The sequence below is a fragment of the Falco peregrinus genome, chromosome Z, assembly GCF_023634155.1.
Source record: "Falco peregrinus isolate bFalPer1 chromosome Z, bFalPer1.pri, whole genome shotgun sequence".
Lineage (NCBI taxonomy): Eukaryota > Metazoa > Chordata > Aves > Falconiformes > Falconidae > Falco > Falco peregrinus.
In genome coordinates, this window is record NC_073739.1 from 34,959,427 (window position 1) to 34,985,413 (window position 25,987).

The following is a 25,987-nucleotide window of genomic DNA, read 5'->3' on the forward strand; positions in this document are numbered from 1 at the left end:
CAAGCACAGGATTTTAACACTGTCTAGGGCTTTTGTCCAAGAATGACAGGGAGCTGGGATGGGAGGAAGTACCTTCCTGAAACCTGGGCAGTGACCAGAATGGAAGGAAGACTCCACAGTCTTCTCCATGTGGAGAGAAATACATTTTTTTGACCAATTAATATGGAGAACCCTTGTGGAAGAATAATTTTCTTACTTACTGGAGCAGTACCAAGTCAGTGGATTATTTTGTCACTATTTTTTAACCTAAATCTCTGTTTCTCCTTCCCCCTCCCTGGTTTTGCATGTGCAATTCCTTCAACAAGATCTCTGTTACCTTTGACTGGAAATTCTGAGACTTTACCTCAGGAAGAACTATTTTTAGGGTGGCTGATTGAAAAAGTTACTCAATTTCCTCCCTTCCCCCCTCCAAAATACATAAATTAACAGTCTCAGGGAAAATGCTCCAAAGATAGTAAGCGGAGATGCTGTCTTAAAGGTGAAAAAGAGTGGTTGCAATATTGCACACAAGACGAGAAAGACAGTCTCAATATGAGAACCGATTTAAATGTGTGGCATAAACTTTGCAGGTGTGAGCATTAATAGGTGAGCTTCTGCCAAAAACACCCAGCCTGGCTACCTGTCATCCAGAATTCATGACTTTTACTGCCACAGTAAGCAGGATTTTATGAATAACTGAATTAAAAGTACCAGAAAAGGGGCCCTCAAATGCTGCGTTCTGAAAAAGGGTTCCTTGAGAACAAGTTTAGTCTATAGTAATACGTGGTAGTATCAAATCTGAATAACACACAATGTAATGGAATTATACATTAAAGCAAGAAAACCAGAAATAAAACTGTTCCTTTTAAAAGGTTCTTTGCATTGTGATGGCACATTAAAAAAAAAAAAAAAAAAAAAAAAAAAAAAAAAAAAAAGAAAAAAACAAACAAAACAACAAAAAAACCTAGTTAGCCTGTGACATGCAGTCCTAGCCCTTTGATGTCAAGAGTACAGCAACATACCTTTTTGGAAAAGCATCAGAGGCATCCCACCTCCAACAGTACCTTTGACTCTAAAGAGTGTCATAGCTAACTACATTTAGTCAAGTCATGTATCTTCAATTTGAGAAGTTTAAGTAGAACACATTAAATCCCTGAAGTACTAATAACTAGTAGTCCACCTCTTAAGTAAACCAGCAAGCACAACTAAAAGCTTATTCCTCCTCTGAGTTTATTTAGGTACAATCCAACTTTGAACAACCCATAGTTAGGTTAATTCTGGAGGATAACATCCTAAAAATGAACAGAATTTAATTTCTAAAAAGACTATGAAAACTCAATATATTGTAGATCAAAACTTTGAGGCCAAAGAAGAGAAGGGTTTGGAGTTTTCTTTTGTTTAGTTAAGACATCACTAATGCTCCAGATACCTGGAATTTGATACAACCCCTGTAATGGCCTTTTCCAAATTATTTTATCTCTGTGCCCATTCCTTGAATACTTCCATGACTTGCCCAGTAGTGGAAGAATTTGTCCTGACTACTGTTGAAAGTCTATAAATCAGGAATATAGAAAACCTTATAAATAAAATTAGTAACCCTGAACTAGACTAATTTAAAAGGTCATATTTTCTCAAATAGCCTAAGCTACCTAGTTACACTTCCACACATGAGGGCATACACACAGAGTTGTTATGTGCTTTGGAAATCCTTTAAACCTTCTTTCCTGATAAACAACTGCCATTAGTTTCTGAAAGGTCAATGTCAGTAAACTGTAATCTCAGGTTCAAAATAAATCCAGTAAGAGGAATATATGCCTTTTTACTGAAAGGAACATGGGAATACAATGCAAGCAAATAGCCCAGCACAACAATGTTTATTGCTTAGTGTAGTTCTAGCAAAATCCATTATGGCACAAAAAGTCTAACATGAACATACTTATTCTAACAATAGCTATTATTTCCAGGAGGAACAAAAAGAGAAAAAAACCTAACCCACAAAATACATCTGGATATTTAAGGGCAATGAATGTGGCAGGAGATCTCAAATCCCTCTCTCTTAAGTAGAAGACTTGCTGTTAAATAAAGAAGGTCTGAATAGTCAGTGTAATATTCCAGCCCCTGCCTCTGAACACTGAAACCTTGTCTGCTTATTGACTCCAACTTGGATTTTGTCCTTTGTAGCCAGCAAATAATATTTTATCTGGTTTTCCATACTTAAAGAAGGGAAAGGAGTAAGCAGAATACTCCATACCACATCACTTGTATATAGTGTTTTAAATAAAAAAACCTAACTAAAACAAGGCAGTTGCTAGCCAATAATTTCTCTGTGTACAGGCTCTAACTCATAGGAGACCAGTTTCTTATATACTTCTCAATGGCCCAAGCCATATACATAAATGATGTAACTTCACTCACATGACCAATTCCACTAATTGAAAGTGCAACCGTTTTAAAAACTGGCTATAGTTTTATCCTATAAATCTCACACTGAGAGATTATGAACTCTCAAAGCCTTTATTAATCAAAAAAAATAGAAAAAAAAAAAAAAGCCTGAATAAAACTATAGCTTGGCTTTCATTATCTGCTCTGTTCTTGGAATAATGTAAGCACAGTATGCTGGTATAATTTTGGCATTACTATCTTCTGTGAAGCATGGGGAAATGGACAAGTAACAGTTTCATAATGTTGGGGTTTTTCCCCAGAAAAACTGGGCACTGCAGGTTGTTATTTTCATAATTCCCTGTGGGGAATTATGTGACTAGGGAAGCTAGTGGGGTAGCTCTGACCAGGGACTAATTAGTACCTAACTTCTCCACATCAGAAGTGGCAGGGGCTTAGAAGAAACAAAGCCAGAGCGTATGACCTGTTCTGCAGTAGGCTGCCAACAAAGCAGGAAATTAAAAACCATTGATTACTGAACTATGAAATAACAGCAAATATTTCAGACTGCAGGTGATGTTTGATTTCTATTATGCACAGTACCATAATCATCACAGACTTTTAAGCATATATATGTTAAAAATACATTCATGTTTTCCTGTGGATACTATCAGGAAGAACTGTTGAATAACATTTTTAACAATCAAAGCAGAGCTTTAGATAGGTTAACAAAGCAGAATGCAAAGAATACTTTAATTACTGTTTTCAGAAGGAAAGAAACATACCATTGAATAAGTTCTCTTTTTGGCATCAAAGCTGAAGTGCAGATGCCAGGCAGAAACACAACGTCTAAAAAATTACCTGCATTTTTTGGATCTCTATGAAAACATCTATTTGATGGATTTTCCGCATCCTTGCCTGACAGGAGGTATTAGGTCTCCTTCACACAGAGTTCTTCTCGAGTTAGCAGCAGCAGTAAAGCATGAGCACTGCCATGGGCAGATTACAGACATCACAACAGGAGCTTCATTTATTGAACTGAGACAGTAATCCGCCATAACAGATACCTAAATGCTGTCTTTGCTCTGATGGTAGATTTATCACAGTAGAAATGCCTTTTTTTAGGACCAATACCTCAACAGCTGGCTTGGGCTACAAAAGCACTACTCTGGCTGTACAAGTCTCATAGAATAATAATAAATACACCATGATTGAAAGAATCAAAAAAACAAGCGCAGTTCTAACAAAAAAGGATAAGTAACTATTAATCAAAAAACCATTAAAGTTACTCTCTAACATTAAATTAATCATTGCATTTAATACTATAAAAAGTTTTAAACACTCTCAAGTTGAAAAGGTCCTGTTGAAGTAAACAGATGTAATTCAGAGTATCAACCTGAATAAAAGTCTTCCAATGAAATGTCTTGCAGCCGACAACACAAATGCAAGATAAGTAACAACAAAGCATACACTTCAAATCTCTACATTGCCTACACAATCAAATACACTACAGGTTTCTTTAGCATTTATAACGGGTTTTGTTTCAGCTTTGAAATCATGAGTTGATCATAGCTCTAGCATTTTCAAATCTACTTTTTCTGGTGAGGCATCACAGTCACAGTTCAACATTTGCAAATTGTTTCCTGTTAGTTGCTTATATTTAATGCACAATTACAAGAGAATGTTTCTGAATTTTGTGTACTTTATGTTGCGATGCTCAGTAAACTTAAGCTTGTATTCTACTGAAAGATAAACTGTACTGCCAGAATTTTTCAAAATCATAACTGTATTTATTGTTAGGTATCACACATAACATAAAATAGTAGTAAAACCAGCCAGTTATACAAAGAAAACTGCAAACAATAGATGCTTACTCATTTCCTAAATGTTGCGGAACCACTGCAGAATTACATTGCTTAGAAGCTAACAACAGCACTCAGATACTACAAAACTAATCATGTCAGGTATGTGTCAGGTTTCAGGTGGGTATAGGCAGCTAACTTCACTGTGCCTGTGCTCTGAGCTGGTAGGATACAAGTTAGATCTGGTGTACAATTTATATATCCGTATCAGTACAGCACCATGTCTGACCTGACAGTAGTGCCAGACAATTTTATATAAAAAATTAATGTAGTCATAAACTACATTGCATGTAGTTTACCTTTCCAAACGATTTGAGTCTATTATCAGAACAAAGCAAGTAATGGTGGATTATTACCACGTATCTTCTATATATTACCATACACTTTGTGTAATGATTTATCTACTACTAATGCCCCTGCACCCCTTGCAACTACTGCTCAATAAAGAAAAAAAAAGGAAGTTATAATTTTAAAATTCAGTGATCAAGCAGCTGGCAATTTCAACAGCAGTTGGGGTTTTTGCAGTCAGCACTGAATGGAAAGGGATGCTTCATCCTTTGGGTCTCTTTTCACATAGGTGAGAGGAGGAAGAAGCCAAGTAAAGGGCCACAAGCTGGTAAGCATGATGTCCTCTAAAAACAGCAGGAGTGGTGGACACATGCTTCAGTTACTTCCTTTCCACTTATTCCAACATAGGCAAGCCCAAAGGAGAGGTCTTGGGAAGGGAAAACAAAGCAACTGCCGTCTTCCTTTTCTTCTAATTACAATTCTCCTTCCTACATGCTGATGCGTCATTGAGGGCCTACAAAATCTCTTGTATCCTACCCAGCCACTCCTTGCTGTTTGCCTCCCTGGTAAAAAAAATCCCACTGCCTCTTGCCTATGATTACATTCCCTTTCTATCTCCCCCCCCAAAAAAAAATTACAGTCTCTGCTAGTATGTGCTGCCCACTTTACTTTTAGCCCTGTTTCTTACAGGTTGCCATGCAGTACAGGGTAGATGAAATGCCATGGATTTAATTTTCCCAAGGAAAGTGACTGACAACAAATTTCCCTTTCAGTCATCTTCTTTTGTAGGATTCCTCACTCCACTTGGTGCTTTCTGATTTCTCCCTCAATCTTGCAGAAGGCTGTGGAGACAGCGCTCTGCTGTTCTACGGCTCTACAACTCTCTCTTCTATTGTTCTATTGTATTCAGGGTATGGAGAGATTCTTTTTTCCCAGTGTCTCAGCAAGGCTCCTGATGTTCCCTTACTTCTAAAATGGTTCAAATGGACCAGCTTTCCCTGTGAAAATGATCGCTTTCTGCAGAATCCTAAACCCCTGTGTGTATGCTGGACACCTACCAGCACACTCTTACATGGTTAGGTAGATATATGCACAGATGTGCACAGACACATACACAAGCTGCTTCTGCTTCTTAACAGTGAGAAAAGCTGTATTTCTATGGCTGCTGCTCTATTTCTTGAAAACTGTTTCTTGGGAGGTTTTAACAAGATATAGCCAAGTTTCCCCTACAAAAACTCTTTATAGGAATATCACTGTGTACTGAGCAGAAATTGAAACTAATCAACATAAAAAAATGTGGAGGACAGGACCAGAGAAAAATAACTTTGGCTATTTTTTTTATGTACTATTTGATATTACTTGCAACAACACCAGATGCAACATTTTCACTTATAAAACATGATTTTCAAACTGACTGTAGTACTCAGTTTTTCTGTGAATTCTTTATGGTAGGCAAAAACTAAGGAAACCTCTGAGACAACTTCCGAAACTGGCTACAAACCGTGTATTTGTTTGTAATGGAATACTGAGTATAATATAATTTGGTAATATACTTAGATTGCCACCTATCCACAAGCCAAAGCCTTGAATAAGCAGTCCTCTGATCTAACTTGAAAGTGAAGGTACCCCCACTGGCTGGGACAAAGTTTGAGAGTTCTGATTTGTTTCAAAGGCATAGCAAATTCATTTAAATCAGTAAAGTCTTCATCAAACTCAAAAAACTTCAGCAGTTTTCTTTTGCATTACTTTAGACTATACAGAATTGCTGTACTTAATTGTATCAACATGTTTACTGAATAAACATGGTCTGTGTTTATTAAACTATGCTTATTAAACAAGGTGTAATTGATTTTTCATCAAAAAAGAAGGACATTTCCTATGTATTTTTCACTTACTCTTCAACACAAATTGTATCATAGAATCACAGAATCATAGAATGGTTTGGGTTGGAAATTACCTTAAAGATCATCTAGTTCCAACCCCCCTGCCATGGGCAGGGACACCTTCCACTAGTCCAGGCTGCTCAAAGTCCCATCCAACCTGGCCTTGTACTTAGCAGTAATTCCTTACATCCATTACCAAAACTGCCACACTGGCTTTTCATGCTGTGGTCAGGAGGCTGAAAATACCTACCTGTACTAGCATATTTTCGACATTTTTGAGAAAAAAACTAAATCCTAATAACTCAGTTGGATTTATACACTACTCACAGATGCACCCTTTATCAATAGTGCTGAATTTTGAAGCAGGATAAACACTGTCTTTAGCCGCAGAAGTCAAGACAGAAAAAAGCATCTAACACAAATTAAGAACAGCAAAGCAGAAACAAATGATGCTGTGAAGAAACCAAAAGCGCAGTACAATGATGTTGCGACTGTTCAGATCTGACATTGCAACTTCTTAGAACCTTTTCAAAGTGCTCTAATGTTTTACTTAACCGTTTTTTAGGTATGTTCTCTGACAACATCACTTACCATCACATTTTTGAGTTGCCTCATTCTGTTTGTGACCAGCAGGACACCTGCATTCATATGAACCGACTGTATTTATACAGTTTCCTCCTTGGCAGACTCCAGGGATAGCCTGGCATTCATCAACATCTACAAAAGCAAAAAAGAAGGATTACTTGACATAAGAGACAAAATTCCGTCATGGATTTTGCTGATAGACAGAGACCTCAGAAATTATTCTTTAAAATAACCACAGCAAATCCCAGCACATTTCTCCAGTTTAGTGCCAATGTAAGACATCGCAACAACAGCAGTAACATGACTCAGACTTTAATGTGTGTTGTATTCGTCACATGTATTGACTTCTGACTTGCATAGCTTTAAATATTTAAGAAGTGTACTTAAGTCATATCTGTACAACTTATTGTTGGTATCCCATGCTCTTGGATTGTTCCTTATATATATGGCCATTACAAAATGCAGGTTCTTATTTTGAAAGGATCTCTACCTGTACGTATGGTCTACTCTCCTGTCCACCTTAAGTAAATGTGATAATTCTTGCAGGATGTTCTTTCTGGACAGAAGTCAAACACTCAAGTCAATAGAAAATAGGTGCTATTCAGCCAGGGTAAATTGTATGGCAAGTGATCTGCATAACTTTATTTACTGAAGTAATAAGTAGGGCTAGAAATTCATAGATTGCTTTAGGCTGGACCTGTCAATGTTAAATAAATGGTCTTAGAAAATATACTGCCATTTTTGCTTTACATATTACTTTCAGTAACTTCCTATTCTATTTTATTATGTACTATTTGCAGTTTAAATTGTGTTGGGTTTTTTGTTCTCCGTTCTCATTTGTTTATACATAAAACAACCTGTATTTCTGTAGGTTTTTATACTAAACTATCACATGACTCAACACATATGTGCAAATGGGCAGTTAAAGTAATAACCAAGGATCATAGAGGCCTCTGTGAAATAGCCAGTGTTAAAGCAGACTGAAATTCTTTGTACACAAGGGAAGGGAGAACAGGCTCTAGGCTAGTGCATGATATACATATTATACATGGGTATTTAGATGCTTAATAGCCCTTTTTATAAGTTCAGTTAATCTGTACCTATCAGAGAGTTCAGAATCAAGCTACTATATTAATACACTGATGAGTATTCCTTCACAATGAAATTTCACGTGCATCCAAATGTTCAGAGGAGAGAAGGCTTGTAAGTTTTGTTGTGAAACCTACAGAAGCCGTTCTGTGAGACTTCAGGTAATATTTCTTCTCAAATAGTTTGTCCTTTCACAGAAGAGGCAGAAATCAACTGATTTTGTTAGTTCTCCACACTGTGAAATAGATATATAGGAAACTGTCCTTTGCAGGTTGCAGAAAAGGAAGCCACATAGTTTCCAAAACTCTTCTTGGATTGCAGATAAGTCCAGAATTCAATTATAAAGCAATACACTGCGTATTTAAAAAAGAAAAAAACCAACACAATTTCATTTTACTCCTTTCTCCATTAAGATTAAAATACCTTTTTTTTTTTAGCTGTATTGCTAAAGCACTTAGGAAAAGTATTTTTCATCTTTTTCCCCCTAGATTTTTCATTACTGCCAAATAAACAAAGAATTTTAAGCATTACCCTATTTTCCATTTTCAGTCAGTTTTCCTGTTAGCTTGCATGCATTATTAAATGAAGCAGCTGGTAAACTATATTTAAGATGTGGAAGAAAGCATCTCTTTCCTGCTCACATTCCTGTTTGTTTTCTTTCTCCTTGCCTTTTCCCTTTTACAACCAGCTCTTCGCCACTATGAATGCAAAGAACAGCGAGATACATACGGGATAGGAGAAATGTATTAATAGTGGAATACAGTACTCCTTTTCAGAAGGATGTTCATTATCTCAAAGCCCTTACAAGACACTGAAATTCCACCTGACTTTGTGGATTATAGTACTTCCTCAGTTTTTGCTACTCCTGGTGTCTGCTATAAATAAAATGTACGACATATGCCTTGACCATTTACCTGCTTTTTTGTTCAAGTGGGTATAATTGCTTATAGTCAAGGAAGAAGGCAATTTCTTTTTAATTATTAAAAAAAAAAACAACCAAAAACCAAAAAACCCACAACACTGGACTTGGGTTTAGGTACATTTGTAGAAGTTTTCATTTCATACCTGAATCTGTGCTGATTTTGTCAGCACAGTATTGCATCGAAATGCAACAGTTAGATTGTGAATGGATTAAGGACTTTTATCAGAGGCATAAACTTTCTGCAAGCTTTTTTCTTCTAAGTAACTAGTGTTTGGTGCAATCTAGTTTACCTGGGAATAAAACTTTTCAGCTCTGAAGTACTTTACAGAATTTGGACATGATTTCGCAACATCTAGACAGAAGATGGGTTCCATCATTTATTCACACCAGCCCACCCAGTAGCTCTCTTCTGAGTAAAATTAATATGGTGCTTGGCTTTTGACCCTTGGCTTCAAAATGTATTCATCACATGCAGTACTAATGCTTATTTAAATATAAGCCAACTAAGTCAGCAGATCAGTGGTTAAAAATAACCACTGTGTATCTTTTACAGTTTAGTAAGTCAAAGATGTCAAGTAATAGTAAATTAACAGCAGTAGCAGCAGGAAATGAATAATTTCCAGAAACAGAAAAGGTATCACTGAAGCCTTGAAGTGAACAAAATTTTAAGATCTATTGATTCCATTCATTTATTTCAAATCCAATCCTATGGTTTTAAAAGGACAAAAATGTCAAGCTCTGCTGAAGCCTGAAAAGCTGATCCCAATTACACAACATAGTGAAGTGTTTATTCAGTGAAGAAAACACAAACAGTATCACTATGAAAGGCAAGATCCTGCAAATCTTTGAATTGCACTATCTTGTTTTTCTGTACTAATATCACTCTTAACTTGTGAGAGTTTATATGATAAATATTCCAAGTCATATTTAAATTTAAAGAGAATAAGTATATTTAACTTCAATGTTAGCTTAAAAACATATATACATGCTACAGGCCTGATGATTTATTTGGTCACTATCACCTTTCGGTGAAAACCCAAGTTTATTTTAATGTATCATAAGTGCTTTGGAACTGAGAAAAGTCAGAAAGGACAAAAATGTTTTCTTAACAGGGCATATTTTATGAATTACTTCTTAAATACATTTTAAGACAAAAGAATATTTTTTTCTGAAAATACAACTAATTTGAGATGAAGCATATTTTTGTTGACTTTTTTTATGTTTGACAGTTAGGCTAAGCCACACAGAAGTTTTAGCATTATTAATTATCTGTTTGCTCACACTTTCAACCCCTGACCACATAAACACAATAAACTTCTTGCCATAAACAAAAAATTAGATGAATAACTCTTTAGATAGAGTTCTGTACACAGAGGTTCAATATGCTATGGATTAGGTAGAATGTTTCCATGTGTTCATAGGCTTGATAATATCTGGCAAGAGAAGAAAGTTTCTTTGCTTTTGCAGAGTTTTCTCTGCAAAACGCCTGCGGGATTTGCACAGCTAACTTTAAACATGTACCTTTGAAAACACAGCCAAATCCAGCTTCCCTTTCTGATGAGTGGACTGTTTCTCAAAAACCCAAAGAACCAAAAAGCTCAGGAAAAATAAATCCTCTCAGAGTTTATACACAAATTTTGGACAGTGCACTTATTTACAATGGTAGTAATAACAATTACCCAAATACAAATTTTCTTTTTAATTCTACTTATGTGTATGGGGGGGTTTCTTTGCAATGGATTTGCCATGTGGAAACTTAAAAGTAAACTGCTCACCAATACAATGGAAAACTCTTTGTTCTTCCTCCGCATCCTAGATAACAGAAATACTATGAATACAAAGATACAAGAGAAATAACACTAAGCCTTTTTTTTTTTTTCCTGTTGTAATACTTATTTTTATGATGGGATCCTAGATGGCACTGTTAAAAATGTCAGTAAGCCTGGCACAGTAATTCCAAACAGTAGATTATAATCCACCACTCTTCATTGTGAATTTGAACCTTCATGTGTCTTCTCTCTTTTGTCCAGTCCACACCTTTAATATTCAGTACAGTACACTCCTACTACAGAACACATTTTTGGGATATTATCTCCTGTTATGGCTGTATATACTTAATGTCAGCAACGGTAGGAGGAAGAAGAAACTCTGTATTTTCAAAAGCTGTTTAGCCGACTGTTTCTCTCTCCTTAGTGCAAAAAAATAACTGTCTGAAGGGAAAGGGTGTAGCTGAGAAATGGTCTGTTGAGGAATGCAGGGAGGAACTGAAAAAACTTCCAACACAGGATTTCTGCCATTATGCTATTGCTAAGGCTGTGTAGCGATGGCAATAAAGTACTTTCAAGTGGAACATTTAAGTTTCTCCTGCCTGAATTCTTGGGATGAGGGATGTCTGAACAGCTATGATTCCTGTTTAAGCAATGACTGAATAGAAACTGTTGGGAAAAATAAAAAAAAAGCGCAACAACAAAACCAAACAATTTGAATTTTGATTGGTTTTGCTTCTCTGATTTTTTAAAAGCTGATCAAGGTAATAATGAAATAACAATACTACCATAATGTTCTATACAAGCACACTACTCAGAGAACATAATTAATCCTGAAAAGGTGCTAAAGAGCCATTTAATATACACTAAGATTGCAATATGCACATCCTGTGAAGAGTAGGAGTAGCTTCATATGCAGTAGTCAAATCCAGTCACACTCTGGCGTAACGCACACTGACTCCCACACATATGAAAATTATGATGTATTTTCCAATACAAAGGTGCAAGTCCTACCAATTTTGACTTGTTCAACTCCTGAACTAGGCTATCTGCTGATGTAAGCACTCATTTCAAAAATGCCAAGTGATCCACATATGAACCACCACTAGTGAGTCTGGTCTAATTGATATGTGACAAAGATACAGTTTTATTGAATACCAAGGGGGTTTGTGTTCCTTTAATAAAAGTCTCTGCAAATCTGATGTCAGCAGCAGAAAGGAAAGTATTGAAAACCATTAGCCATATCCCTGTATTTGTTTCTAAAACCCTCAGAGAGAATGTTTAACATCAGTTTCATCTGAACTTCCTATTTCATGAAGTGAAGCCTCCTCAGATAGGTGTTAACCATGCTTGCAGAACAACTGTTTCCTGAATTGCTAATACTCCTCTCTTGTTAAAATTTCTGCAGCATCCCCCAGATGTTCATCCTTGTGACCCCTTGTATTTTCTTCTTCACAGTTTACCTCTGTGCAGTCATACCTGCTACCACTACTGCACCTTCTATCTATGCACAACTCACTGACCTACCACCCTTTACTCCTACTTGGATTAAACTCTCCATTCACCTTTCTCTGCCAGGATGAATTTTGCACAGAAATTATAAGAGTTGGTTACATTCCTTGCAGTATTGTGGTGTAGTAGCATGTCCTTCAGTCCCAATTTGTCTGTCCAGCATACCCCTTGGCTCCATCCTAGAGTTTCTACTTTAACCAACTGTTGGAGGGTTTTCTGACCCTCTTTTTTTCTACAATTGTCATACCTAGCTGTAGCAAAAGCCTGCAGCTTATTTCTATGGACTATGTACCCCAACATGGAGTTTGGAAAGAGAAACAGTGTCTCCACAGTGTCAAGTGATACATCCAGTTCCTTCCTCCAGCAGAGTGGTCTGGTAATTCAGGAAAGAGTAGACAACATGCAATCACCTTTCAAACACCACAGAACTTAGGTCAGGAGGAACTACTAGTACTCAGAGCTTAAATGGACCCGTCTTGACTGTTGGAAGTAAAGGCAATGATTTTGTGGAACAAAGAAACTCTTCATCTTGTTTTATCCACACAGAGAATCTGACTTTTCTTCACTTGTTTGTACCCTACCATCATCTTGTAACATCACATGCTAACTCCTGCTGACATAAATAGAATCAGATCTTCCTATATAGTAATCATATGTCAAAAATGTAGCAAGAACTAGGCTGTTCAAGCTTCCTTTGTTCATCGATCACAAAAAGTAGACCACTCCTTTATTTCTGTGATTCTTAGTGGAATTCAGCAATGATGTTAACGGTGGAATTTAATTTGTCACACACAATAAGCTGGCAGAAAATGAAAACACAGGATTGTGGGCACAGGTGCTAAAGAGCTCTAGTGATCTCTCACATAATTCAAATGAAGCCCCAAAAGCTATGCCAGGATCAGTTTGGAGAGTTGTTTTAAGAAATCGTTCTATCTGGCCAACATCTTTGTCATACAAAGGAGTTTGACTTAGAGATTGTAACCAACGTGCCTGCTTTCAGTATGCTCTTTCTGTTTATGATACGGTTATGAAAAGAATGTCTAAAATATACTAACCACTTCAAGATGACTAGTAAAACATAAGCTGTTATATGCAGAGGCCTATTTCTGATGTATAAGGAAAAATGCAATCAAGTATTTCTCTTTCATATAATTTGGATGCTTCAAGCAGTGTAAGCACAGAAAAAACAGGAAAGCAAATATTTGAAACTAAGAAAAATGAAAGGATTTATTGTTACTTAAAACTAATCTAAGCATTTTAAATAAAATAGATGCCTCTGCTAAGATAATGCTGTGAGGATTTCCACAGAAGTGAATTTGATCTAACAGCTTCAGTTGTAGTTTCAGGTCAACCATACTACTGTGAGAAAGAAAACTGCATCTTTCAACCTCTTGATTTTCTCCCCATTTTTCAACACCCGTTCATAGTGGATTATTACAAAGAACACCTACAGAGGAGGCCTGAAGCAGAAATCCAGCCAAACAACTGACTTAGCCAGATTTGACAATTTTAAGCCACTGAGCTACGATGCAGCGCAGGGGAAAGTAGCGCTAACGCTGCAATACAGGGAGCCACAAAGAAGACTGAAAGAAAAGGAATAGGGAAATACAAGTGAGAAAAGGACATTATCTAGCCCCTTTTGAAGCAGTAAAAAAGTAACTTTACTGAGATCTTTTACAACACCATGAGCAACAGAAGTTGCCTGAATGAGGATGTTTTTCACAGAATCACGGACTGGTTGAGGTTGCAAGGTGCCTCTGAAGGTCATCTGGTCCGACCAGCTTGCTCCTGCAGGGACATCTAGAGCAGTTTGCTAAGAATCATGTCCAGACAGCTTCTGAATGTCTCCAAGGACAGAGACCCCAAAAGCTCCCTGGGCAACCTGTGCCCAGTGCTTGGCCACCTTCATGGTAAGAAAATGTTTTGTGATGTGGAGGATGATTTTCCTGTATTTCAGTTTGCGTCCACTGCCTCTGGTCCTGTCACTGGGCACCACTTAGAAAGAGACTGGCTCTGTCCTCTTTGCACCCTCCCTTCAGGTATTTGTATATACTGATGAGATCCCCCTTGGGTCTTCTCTTCTCCAGGCTGGAGAGTTCCAGCTCACTCAGCCTTTCCTTAGAGAGATGCTCCAGTCCCTTCACTACCTTTGTGGCCCTTTGTTGGACTCTCTCCAGTAGCTCCATCTCTCTCTTGTTCTGGAGAGCCCAGAACTCAACACAGCACTCCCAAATGTGGCCTCACCTGTGCTGAGGAGAGGGGGAGGTTCACCAACCTTGACCTGCTGGCAATACTTTTTCTTCCACAGCCCAGGATACCATTAATCTTCTTTGCTGCAGGGGCACATTGCTGGCTCATGTTCAATTTGGTGTCCACCAGGACTCCCAGCTCTTTTTCTGCAGTGTTGCTTTCAAGATCATAAGCACCCAGCAATACTGGTGCCTGAGTCTGCTCTTCCCCAGGTGCAGGACTTTGCACTTGTTTTTGAACTTCATGAGGTTGCTGTCACTCCAACTCTCCAGCCTGTGGACATCTCTCTGGACGGCAGCATAACCCTCTGGTGTATCAGCTGTTCCCCCCAGTTGTCTGAAAACTCATTGAGGGCACACTCTGCCCCATCATCCAGCTCATTAATAAGGATGCTAAACAAGACTGAATCCAGTTTTGACCCCAGGGGTATATTGCTAGTCACTGACCTCCAACTAGCCTTTGTGCTGCCTCGCACCACCCTCTGGGCCCAGCTGTTCCACCAGCTCACCACCTGCTCACCCAGCCTGTACATCTTATGGAGACAGTGTTAAAGCCCTTCTTCTGAACTGTGTAACAAAACTTCTTGCTAACATATATGTACGCACAAACAAATTCTGCTAGTGTATGATTTTTATTATTTTGTAAATGGAGAATTAAAGTAGCAAGTTCTCCAGCACTACAGGGAGTCACCTACATAAAAATTCAGGGCAGATGATTCAAGTCAACTTTATGACTTTGCTAAGAGGGATCCTAATACTGTCACAGAGACCTGCTTGTGCATGCAATTACTGCAGCATCCTGTCTGTGCTGTCTCACATGGATTTTGGAAGACATAAGCTATGTATACAAAGAGAAAGAACAGTACATAAGATACTCTGTGAAGTCGGAAAACAAACAAAATAAAAAAAATATCTGTCACTGAAAAGTATGTGAACTTCTGTTTATCCCCAGATTGACTGGGGATTGATTGATCGAAAAGGATTTTGCTCTCTTTGTTAATTTATTTCATTATACAGCTTACAATCAAAACTCACAGAACTGTGTTGATTTACAGCATCCAATTTCAGCCCAAATCCTAACTTTACACTGCACTATTGAAAGATAGAAAGCTCTGCAGGGAGGTGACCCAGACTGAGGGCCATGCTTTGCTGGGGGTCCAGCCCCCCCACCCTCAGGGCCTGAGCCATCCCAGCAGCAGCACAGTGGCACTGCTGGGCAGTGAGCACAGCCCCACAAGGAAAGGTGCCTGAATCGCTCCTCAAGAGTGCAATTCAAGCACTCCTGAGGTGCTGATCTCCCCTCAGTGGGGATGTTGGGTGAGGATACTTTCCTGGGAACTAAGTGATATGTATTAGGTAGATGATAAGGACATTTGGAACAGGAGCAGAAAAGCCCCCACTCGCAGGGCAGTGTAATTGTTATCCATCACTAAGTGCCTTAAGCTCGCATTGTAGCTCCAACTCAGAACCTCATTCCTTCAAGTGTAGATAGCAGCAGAGGGCCTGACCACAACACAAAATGGTGCAATGAGTGGGGTCCAAGGATAAAGGGCAGAGGGTTCTTTGGGTAAGCATGGGATTCCCCAACCAACCCCATTCTGACAATACTTGGGTCTGAGACCACTGGTCTGAGCAGGACCAGGTGAAAAGCCACAGGGACCTGACACACAGAAGTTAAGGATGGAAAGCATAAAGACATCATCTGTAAGATGTTGGGCATACCCCCAAAACCCCCTCCATAAAGTTGGAAGACAAAAAGAGAGAACTGCTTGCTCAAATTGAAACGTTACACGATAAGGTGCAAAGGCAAGAGATGCAGCTGATGATGCAAGGTCTAACTTTACAGAAACAGAGAAAACAAGAGATTAGAAGATAAAGTAGTACACATAGTCAGTGCTAACTCGGAGAAACAGGGCAGGACTGTGGATGCCCTTAAAATGCGGGCCATGGCACAAGATCCTGAGCACTGGGATGGGGACATTTGGAACAACCCCAATGAGGAGCTAGGTGACTGGCCAGACAGTGGTGATGATACCGTGCAAGGATTCTTCAGCATTATCAAACATGAGATGAGTGGGGGCACAGACAGGAGACCTGCCCACAATGTAGTTAAGATCACTGTCTTTCCACCCCTTGATCTGGCCAAGTTACAGAGGGAAGCTGGTAAATGGCCTGATGAGTCTGCTATCAAGTGGGTCAAATGAGTTCTTGAGATGGGAGATGGCTGAATAGTGAATAGTTTTTGAACAAGAGGAAGCTCAGAAGGGAGGCTGGGGACCTGGTGTCTTTCTCAGTGCAAGTCCAGGAGTGCTATGTTCCCTGACTGCCCAAGCTGTCTGTTGGGCAGGGAGTGTCCCTAAACTGAAGTGAGGAGAACAACCACGTCTTTGCACTCGCTTTGCTCAGGAAGTGGCTAGCAGACGAGTGCAGCTGGCTGTTGAACAGTTTGTTCATCAAAGGGGACTCAATAATGACAGGAAGCTTCAGGTTCACCATTGTATCTGATCCTCAGTTTCAATAAACTAGAACTGCTCACACAATGGTTGGAACCCAGACTTAAATTAGTCTTAATTATTCAAAGAGTGGGGGGCCAGCCTCTCAGTGTGTGCAATGCCTGGGTGGTGGTGCACCCTCCTGATGAAGGGACATCGCCAACTTAAAAGTTGCTTTTCTTCCTGACCTAAAACAAGCACTACAGTTCCACAAGCCTGACTGGTGAAGCCATTTGTGGACAGCCCTGGCCAAAACAAATTTCCACTATATGGCACACATGTTCAACCCACTGGCAAGGCTCTTCTGCTTGGACTGCCCTTGCCAAACCTGTCAACTCCCCCAGAGGCACCTCAAGAATTGCTGACTGCAGAAGCAGTATCTTTTATTCACTCCACTGAGGGGTTTAAACAAGGTTTCCTTTTGAGCATGCATAGCAACATCTGGAGCATTCAGACTCCTGAGAGCAGGACTCTAAAAATTCCCCACCAGTGGGTCCAGGGGTAACCATCCGGCCTTTCCGCACTGAGACCATTTTCTTTTCTATTCTTCCAGAATATCATGGATCAATTCATGACTCTGAACAGCATGATTTGGTTCACCCGTATGGTGCATGTTTGTTGTATTCCACTGAAGCCCCGTTGCCAGCTGGGTGCTGTTACTGACTTACTGGAGGGAGTGGAGAGTTTTGCTCCTAGTGACTCTATCAGTACGGGTCTCTGTAGGTTTTGAATTTTTGGTGCAGCTGTTCAGCATGCAGCACCATACCTTTAAGATGGAGGCAGCAAATGACACTACCCACTGTGGCTGGCTAGACTAGGTCTGTTCTGGAAGATCTCGGTGTAGGGTAGCTGCTGGTAGCATGTGGTCAAGCAGTTGCATTTTGAGTAGCATCACAGGTGCCTGAACCAGGCCAATATGAAGTGGTTTGGCCTCTTTTTCCTGATAGCCATAAGTACAGCTCCACAGACAGAAGCTTCCACTCAGGGAGGGCTTAAAAGTAATGTAGCCTTGCAAAAGGTAACGGAATTTGTGTGAGACGTGGTCATTAATGACAGTCCATTTTCTGTCTGTATTGCCACCCTGACATCAGCTGAAAGCCCACCTTTACACCTTTATGGCTCAGGACTTGACATATCAAAATTAATAGCAAAAATTTTGAAAACACCAGTTCTCCTCAATACCACTGAAGGTGTCCAGGTGTGCTGTATACCTCTAGCTTCAGACCCTCTGCGTTTGAGCCTACACAACAGTGAAAGCTGCCTGGAAGGGGTAGACAGCTGGACCACCAACACCACCACCCATACATGTGGCTGGGATTGGACCACGCCAAGCAGTGGATTTTATTTAATCCATTTTAATTCATCAAAGCCTAACACCTGTATTTCCTGTACAGTGCAAGACTGTGATATGACAGACCTGGGCAAAACACACAACAGTACTCTATGGGACTTTGGTTCAATTTAGAAGCAGTCAAACTGACTCTCACACTCACTTCAAATTCCTTGGTTTCAAATACAGGTGTTTCCTGATACATTCACTTAAGAGGAAAGTAAAAGTGGGCCTATACAGTGAATTACTGTAACATCCAAAAGTTTCAAGTCATCGACCCACCTCAAGAGAAGTTGGCCCTCTGGTCTCATACTAACTATATACATTAAGCTTTGTTCATGTGGGAAAAGAATGCTTCTACGGTGGTACAGACACCCTCAGGTATGGTATGGCTGTATAGTAATTGATATACCTTTTCCAGCTTTAATTGGTGGAAAAATGAAAACTGCGAAAATGCCTATCAGCCAGTCACCAGCATCCTAGGTACCATTTTGTTTTGCCCTAAGAAATGGATGCCCCATATGTTGCACCACTTAACTGGGCATAACTATCAGGTAAAGTGAGAAACACTTACTTGGGAAGAAATTAGTGTGGGTCAACGGCTGAAATCTATTATGGGATGGGCGGCCTACTGGTTTATTCCAGACAGCAACATTAAGACCAACATTATCATCAGAGATACTCTTGTCCAACTGGGACATGCAGCTAACAGCACAACCCACAATTGCAAGCCACTGCCAGGATGATACTAGAGAACTAGACGCCCTCTTGCTCAAACAAGGTGAAGTGTGCACACTCATCAATCCAACAACAGTCTGTTGTACCTTGGACTCTGAACCTTATTCCTTCAAGGTGCAGATAGCACTGTACAGTCTGACCAAAGCACCTACTTGGCTTCCATCGCTTCTTGGGAAGGTTCTGAGACAACACAGCCTGCAAACTGACCATGTGCACCAGCCTGTAGCAGAACAGTATAATCTCCTTTGGAAGTTCTAGTGTTCTCTGTTATTCCATTCTTTATGCAATAAAATATACTTGTTCTAAAACTTAGCCAGGCAGCTACAGCAGAACAGATACATATCTTTCAGGATAGGTGGGCTGTTGTAACAACAGAAAGGAAGAGCAGCAAGTCTCTTAACATCAGGGAAAGAAATACTGGATAAGGCAAGAACATGTTCACATTTCTTGAACATTTTATGAATCTAGACATAGAAGACCGCAGTCCTTCCTTACTCATGCTTTCTAACCCTGCACAAATAAAACAAACAGCATCGAGAAGGTTCACAATATGCTTTATCTAAATTAGGGTTTTAAAAAAAAAGTCTATATAATAACTCCCAACCACCTCAGAAAGTAAGCAACTCAGTAGCAAGAAATAGTGAATTTTTCACTAGAATTAATTAAGTATATATTAGTTAAGGGCTACAGCAACATAAGCCAGTTGCCTGATAGGTGCTCTACTGCAGTGTCTGACGGCTGTGCTCAACAGACATTCTGACCTTTTCATGCTCTGCCTTTGTGGCTCCTTGATTGGCATCTGTTTTTTTCCAGGCACTTGAGTCTTGTTATCTATGTACACTAGCTAAAATCTGGAAGCAGCAAAACATATCCAAATTTTATCAAAAGTAAAGACACAGAACAGACACAAGGAAAACAGTGGTTTTGTCTTAAATGGACTGCAAGGTTTTCAAGATGCATATCAGGAACACAACAGTCATGCACAATTTAAAGTAAAGGGCTTACCTTGACATGCTCCAGTGCGAATATTAGGGATGAAGCCACGACGGCATGGCTGAGGCTGAGCAGGGCACATTTCACAGGGGTGACCCCATGCACGCCCAATCGTTGCACAACAGAGAGTCTTTGTGCAAACAATTCCAGTTAGCTGGCCCTGACACATCTGGTTGTTAACTTGCATGAAACATGGGCCTGTTCTGTAGTCTGGAAAAAACACAAGATCACTGTATTAGACAAGACAGTGTACTAGTAACTATAGAAGGAATAAATTTTTAATCCAGCAGATACCTATGTTAATACAATTCTGAGTGAACGTGGAAATTTATGTTACTGATTACAGAAATAGCATGACACCTTCCACTGACGGTAATGACTTTCACAAAGTTATCTTATCTTTCAATTTATTTCTGATAGATGCAAGTAATGAAAGGCAGCTGAACCCAAAACTGATTGACAATGTGTCCAATAAAATCCATAATAAGTGAAAGAGTTTTACAATAAAGCAGTCAAAAGAGCAGATCAAATTAAGCAAACAATGACTGGGAATGGGCTTTCTTGTTCCTAAGTTACTTCATGGCAGGTAGCTACAGACCACAGCAGCCACACATTTGTTCACTCCACATTGATCAAGGCCCACGCCAGCGACTGTCACAGAATCAACATTTCTGCTGGAATGCTTAGTGCAAAATAGTACTACCTATGGAGGACTAGTTGGTAAACCACCATTTATTTCAGAGGAATAACATGAGATAATACAACCTATCCAAGCTATGTTGAGTGCACTGAATATAGCATACAAACTATATGAAAATATACCTTTCAGTCAAATTCCTGTAAATAGTTAACTCATTATGGTTCAACCTGTATAAAGAGAAAGATTTTTTGACCTTATGAGGCAACACAAACTGGGAACAACAATTAACTGAAACTCTCTAGGAACAAATGAGAAACAGATGGTTGCTCTAAGCCAGATTTCATATCCTTATGGAAACTTTAAGAGGGAAAAAAAAAAGGAAAAAAAGAAGAAAATGCAAAGCTTTCACTCAGACTCAGTCATGTGAAAGAAGGCATAACAGGGGGGTTATGGCTGCTCTCCCTGCTATCCTGTTCTATTCTCCTTTTTTTTCCTACAGAAAACAGACTCCAATACTGATGTGAGTTACACGCTGTCTTCCACACACTTTCATTAGTGTGCAATTGGTCTCACAACCAAGCTACAAATGGGACAATCGATGCTTCTAGAATTTGATACTTCCACCCTGAAGAATAAAAATAAGAGCTTTGACATGCTTGGAAAGGAAGAAAATGGTCTTCCCAGTGAGAGTTCATATTAAGTTTTCTTTGCACTGACACAAGGCTGTTAAAGTGAAAGCTAGCTGAAATAGAAATAAATGTTCTGCTCCCTGTCTTTGATAAGGTTCATTCAGGTATCAGTCTGTGAAAGACTTTTGCACAGTTATTTATACACATGGGCAGTTAATTTCAACTAGGCTGTTCACTTAAAATTAAGCAAGAACCTTAGTATCCACAACAAAAATGCTTAACCATTAAAGAATGTTAAAAGTTCTTAAATACTTGGTAAGGACTATAAATCTTAATCTTCTTGATTCTCATTAGAAAATATTTTTCAGAGTTATACCTTTTGAGTTTCCCCTGTGTCCATCAAGCCACAAAAATAGTACTTTTAGTACAATAGGTACATTATAAAAAAAGAAAATCCTGTCCGTTAGAAAAAGGCTTCAGTGATCTTTCGTCCAACATACTGGAAGACAAGCAGCTTTACAATGGTCTCAGTTTAATTGCATCCAAGGCCCTTGCCAAATTGGAGAGAGCTGAATTTTTAACACAAAATTCAGATCCTGATGGCTGATAGCAGAAGACAGTGATCTCATTAAGCTATAGATTCATATGAGAATGACAAATATTTGAAACACAAACTCCAACCATCAAAGATTTAAATTCCAGCAACTCACTATAATCTTGTCTGGAATTTAGTTAAGGGGTAAAGGTAAGGAAAAGACTCCATCACAGATTATGACAGAACACTTCTTTCATACAGTTCACTCAGGTGTTACAGGAATACATGATAGACTGTATTTAACCTGCAGATCATCAACAGAGGTCAGCCTGTTATCAGAAGAAAAAGAGAACTACTCAGAATTTAAGAACTGAAAGAAAGAATTAAATTCTGACTCCAGTGAAAACAAATGGGAATTTAGCTATTGAATTCAATGGCAACACTATTTCATTCTTGGAAAACAGTATTGCACTCCTTAGCGAATAGCTTTGTAATTTATTGCATAATACTATCTGTAAAAGCATTCTCTATGTCACAGAGCAAAAGTAATGAGCTTCAAATGCATGGAAAAAGTTGCTTCTACTGCTCAATGAGCAGACTCCCTGTCATGTTAAGAAGGGGGGATTCCTTGATCCCTTTATATTTGATCAGCCTGTTAGTTTCCCAAGAAACATGAGACCCTTGTGTCCAACCAGCCTGTCCAGTACCTGCACTTTGACAGCCCACAGTATTGGAGGGTGATCCAACCGATCTATTCAGGGACCTTGCTGACAGCGTCACCAAGTCAAATTCCTTACAACAACTACTCTAATCTCCAGAGAGTTACATAAAATGAACTTCAGCTGAAGAATTTTATTATACAAAATACAAGTTTGTGACAGAATAAGGTTCGAGGATTGATGATGATAATACACTAACCGCAAAACAAGCTTAAAACAACACGCTTAGTAACAGCTGGTACGAGTTGGTCACAGAATAAAGCTCTTGCCCAACAGGCATCCCTGTGGGGCAGAAGACAGGTTTAGCTAGTCGACTGATCCCAGAAGTTATGATGGAGTCTTCCCAAACTTCTCCCCTCCTTTGCTCACTTTTTATCCTTCATAGTACATTGCATATTCATTATCATACACAGGACTGGTTCTTACTTCTAATGTAAATTAATGTGCATCCTCCAATAGCAGTACTTAAGTTCTTTACTAACTACGCATGCTCCCCAAGTGGGATTTTGCCCTCCTTTGGGGTGGCTACTTGAGTTGGAGATGTCACAATCTCCCACTACCACAATTATGTCTCTACTATTTTCAACTAATTTTCCGTTATTGACAGTGGACTGCAACACCTTATCAGCCTGTCTCTAATAGCCAGAACTTTCCTCACTTGAAGGCTTCTTTCTGTGTAACTTAGATAATGGTGCTCTTTTCACCATCTGTTCTTTGTCACTTACCCTTCCTAAGGCTGACTCCCTTGATTAGAAGTCCCTTCATTTGTAATAACTTTAGAGAGTGGGTCAGCTCAGACTAACTTTGTGCAGAGATTTGTTTAACATACAGTTAAACACTAAATCAGAGTGTGGTAATTCAGTTTAGACAATTATCCCCCTCTTTTGGACTTATTTCACTCACGGACTAGTCCATTTTCTTTACTTTATTTGGAGCTTGAGTGACTCTATTCATATATATTTTTGTTACTGACTGATATCACCTGCCCAGTGAGGTGTGGCAGTACCTTAGAGGTGGGTAACTTTGGGATGGAGGTGTGCGTTAGTATTGCAATGACATTATTTCATCTGAGGAAAGTAACTTCTCCACAATGGTTGGCTCAGCAGTGGACATCTTATGGATTCTTCATGTGATAACTGCTGTGCAGTTTATCAGCTGTGTGGTGCCATCCAGTTCCCATTCCTGCAGGAGCACTGCAGAGCCCGGCCACGGGGTCTCCACTCCGCTCCAGCCTCCGTCACTCCCATCAGCAGGTGCTGAGCTGGCAGGGTGTGCTGCTCAGGGAGCCGTGGGGATGTAGACTCTGTGCATGCCAACCATCCTGAAGGCGATAGCTGTATTCTACCCTAGAACAGCTTTCTGTAATACTATGCTTCTATTAGGTCCCACTTTTCTCTAACTCCCTCCACAAAGCAGTATTCCCACACTCCCATTCTAAGGTCAACTAATTTATATTCACTGCTAACATGACAGTAATACAAATGATTAAAAAGAGTCCACTCATTAGTGGATGAAGTAGAAATAATAGGCAGATAGGGGAAAGTCTGTGGTCTGTTCTATGTTCTGAGAGCTGATTGTTTGACTGCACCTGCACATTGCAGAATTTTTGCTCCAATGATGATTGCAGTCAGATCAATAAAGCTTGAGTCTTTCCTGAAAATTAAGATTGATTTTAGACTCCTCATGAATGAGATCCTCAAAATCATGAAGCTGAAAATGACAAAAGGATGTGGCTGAAAATGAAAAAAAGATGTGTGTGGATAAACCTGAAAAGATCATTCATAAGTCACTAGCAATATTGAGAATCCTATTAGAAAACATAATCCCTATCAGAAGAACGTAAGATTTCCAATAGTGCAAGAGAGCCTGTCTCTGGATCCATACAGATCTGTATGGGAATTCCAAATCCTATTCTACTTCTGAAGTTGTATTTTGTATCAGCCCAGGTAGGCATGGATCTGTTCCTGGAGAGCTACTCAGCACACAAACCCTCTGCAGAACTTAGGTGTGATGACTAGTCATGCATTCCTTATTCCACGCACTCCAATGGGTCCACTTCTTCATGGGGGAATGCACCGTATAATGAAATCAAATAATGATTTATTATGCATCTCTAGAACTTCCAAAGCTTGCATTCACCTGATAATTTTGACATCTCTGCTCAGTTTGGAATTCCTATTCAGATTCTGCTGGATAGTATTACAGTTTTATAGCATCTGTCCTTCAAGGTACACTTCTTATAGGACCAGTCTTTGGATAATGGGAAGCAATTAGCGTAGGAGTAGAAATATAGATTATGTATTTTTCTGTTTAATGGTTGGTGATCCACAGGAATATTTTGGCCAAAGGCCTTCCATGTTAAGAAGCTTGGAATTCAACCAGACAAGATTAAACTTGGAACTTAAACTTCAGTTGTGAATTGTATTCGAGTTCCATTACATTCCCATAAGACACAAGATGATTGTGTAGATACTCTGTCATCCCTAGTAATGAAAAGATCAGTTTGGAGGGTGTGTTTGAAAGAAAGATTAGAGAATATAACCAGACTACAAAGATTGTACAAGAGAGTATGAATGAGTTAGATACAGGACAGAGTGATACCAATATATCCATTGCTTAATATATCCTACGTATATCTACATATATCTACAAAGTAAGAAACATGCTCTGGAAATCCATATGTATGTCACCACCCATGCTTTAATATGCGGCAAACAATAAGATCAGGTTCCATAACCAAGCAACTTCCATCAGAAAAAGCCTGCAGGAGGGCATCTAAAAATCTGACTACTGCAACTTAGAAAAGCAGAAGAACAAACTAAACTATTATTAAACTTTCAGGTAGACTTACAAATAAAAATAAATTCAACCCAAAACGCTGAGATCCTGAATGATACCGACATATTAGAATGAATAATGACATATAAGGAACAGATCCTTAGCTCCTAAGAGAATGTGTGGCTCATATAACCTTGGGTTACAGAAGTAGAAACCTAGCAGCAAACCATTTCCAGATAGCAACAGGGAAGTAACATCTCTGCACCTGGCAAGAGTGGCTCTTGGCACAGCTATGGCAACTGCATTTCAAACAGGATGCTGGAAAACTGGAAGAACTATGCAAAGAGTCAGAAGAACAATTTAAGATTTCAGAAACATGCTTTATAGTAATATTAATATTTTAAAATAATGTAATTAAAATTATTATCCATAACAATTATATCCATTTAAAAAATCTTTATCCATTCACTATCAGTTTATCCAAAATTAAGTCTATAGGTAAAGAGTCTGAGTAGTGGCTGGTCTTCTATCCCAAAAGGAAAATGTAAGATTTTACAATATGAAGTATAGTACAGTACAGCTGTTGATACAAAGGTCTCTAGTCACATAGTATATATTT

At 39.1% G+C, this 25,987-nt stretch overlaps 1 protein-coding gene across 1 annotated transcript in view; it reads right to left on the reverse strand.

Annotated features, from left to right (window-relative positions):
* Positions 1 to 25,987, reverse strand: part of FBN2 (fibrillin 2) — a 178,840-nt gene that overhangs the window by 116,812 nt on the left and 36,041 nt on the right. Inside the window, exons 6-7 of the mRNA XM_055791573.1 lie at positions 20,080 to 20,277; positions 6,983 to 7,108 (exon numbers count right to left, since the gene is read on the reverse strand). Coding sequence (XP_055647548.1) covers positions 6,983 to 7,108; positions 20,080 to 20,277 — 324 coding nt within the window. The remainder of the gene's footprint in view (positions 1 to 6,982; positions 7,109 to 20,079; positions 20,278 to 25,987) is intronic.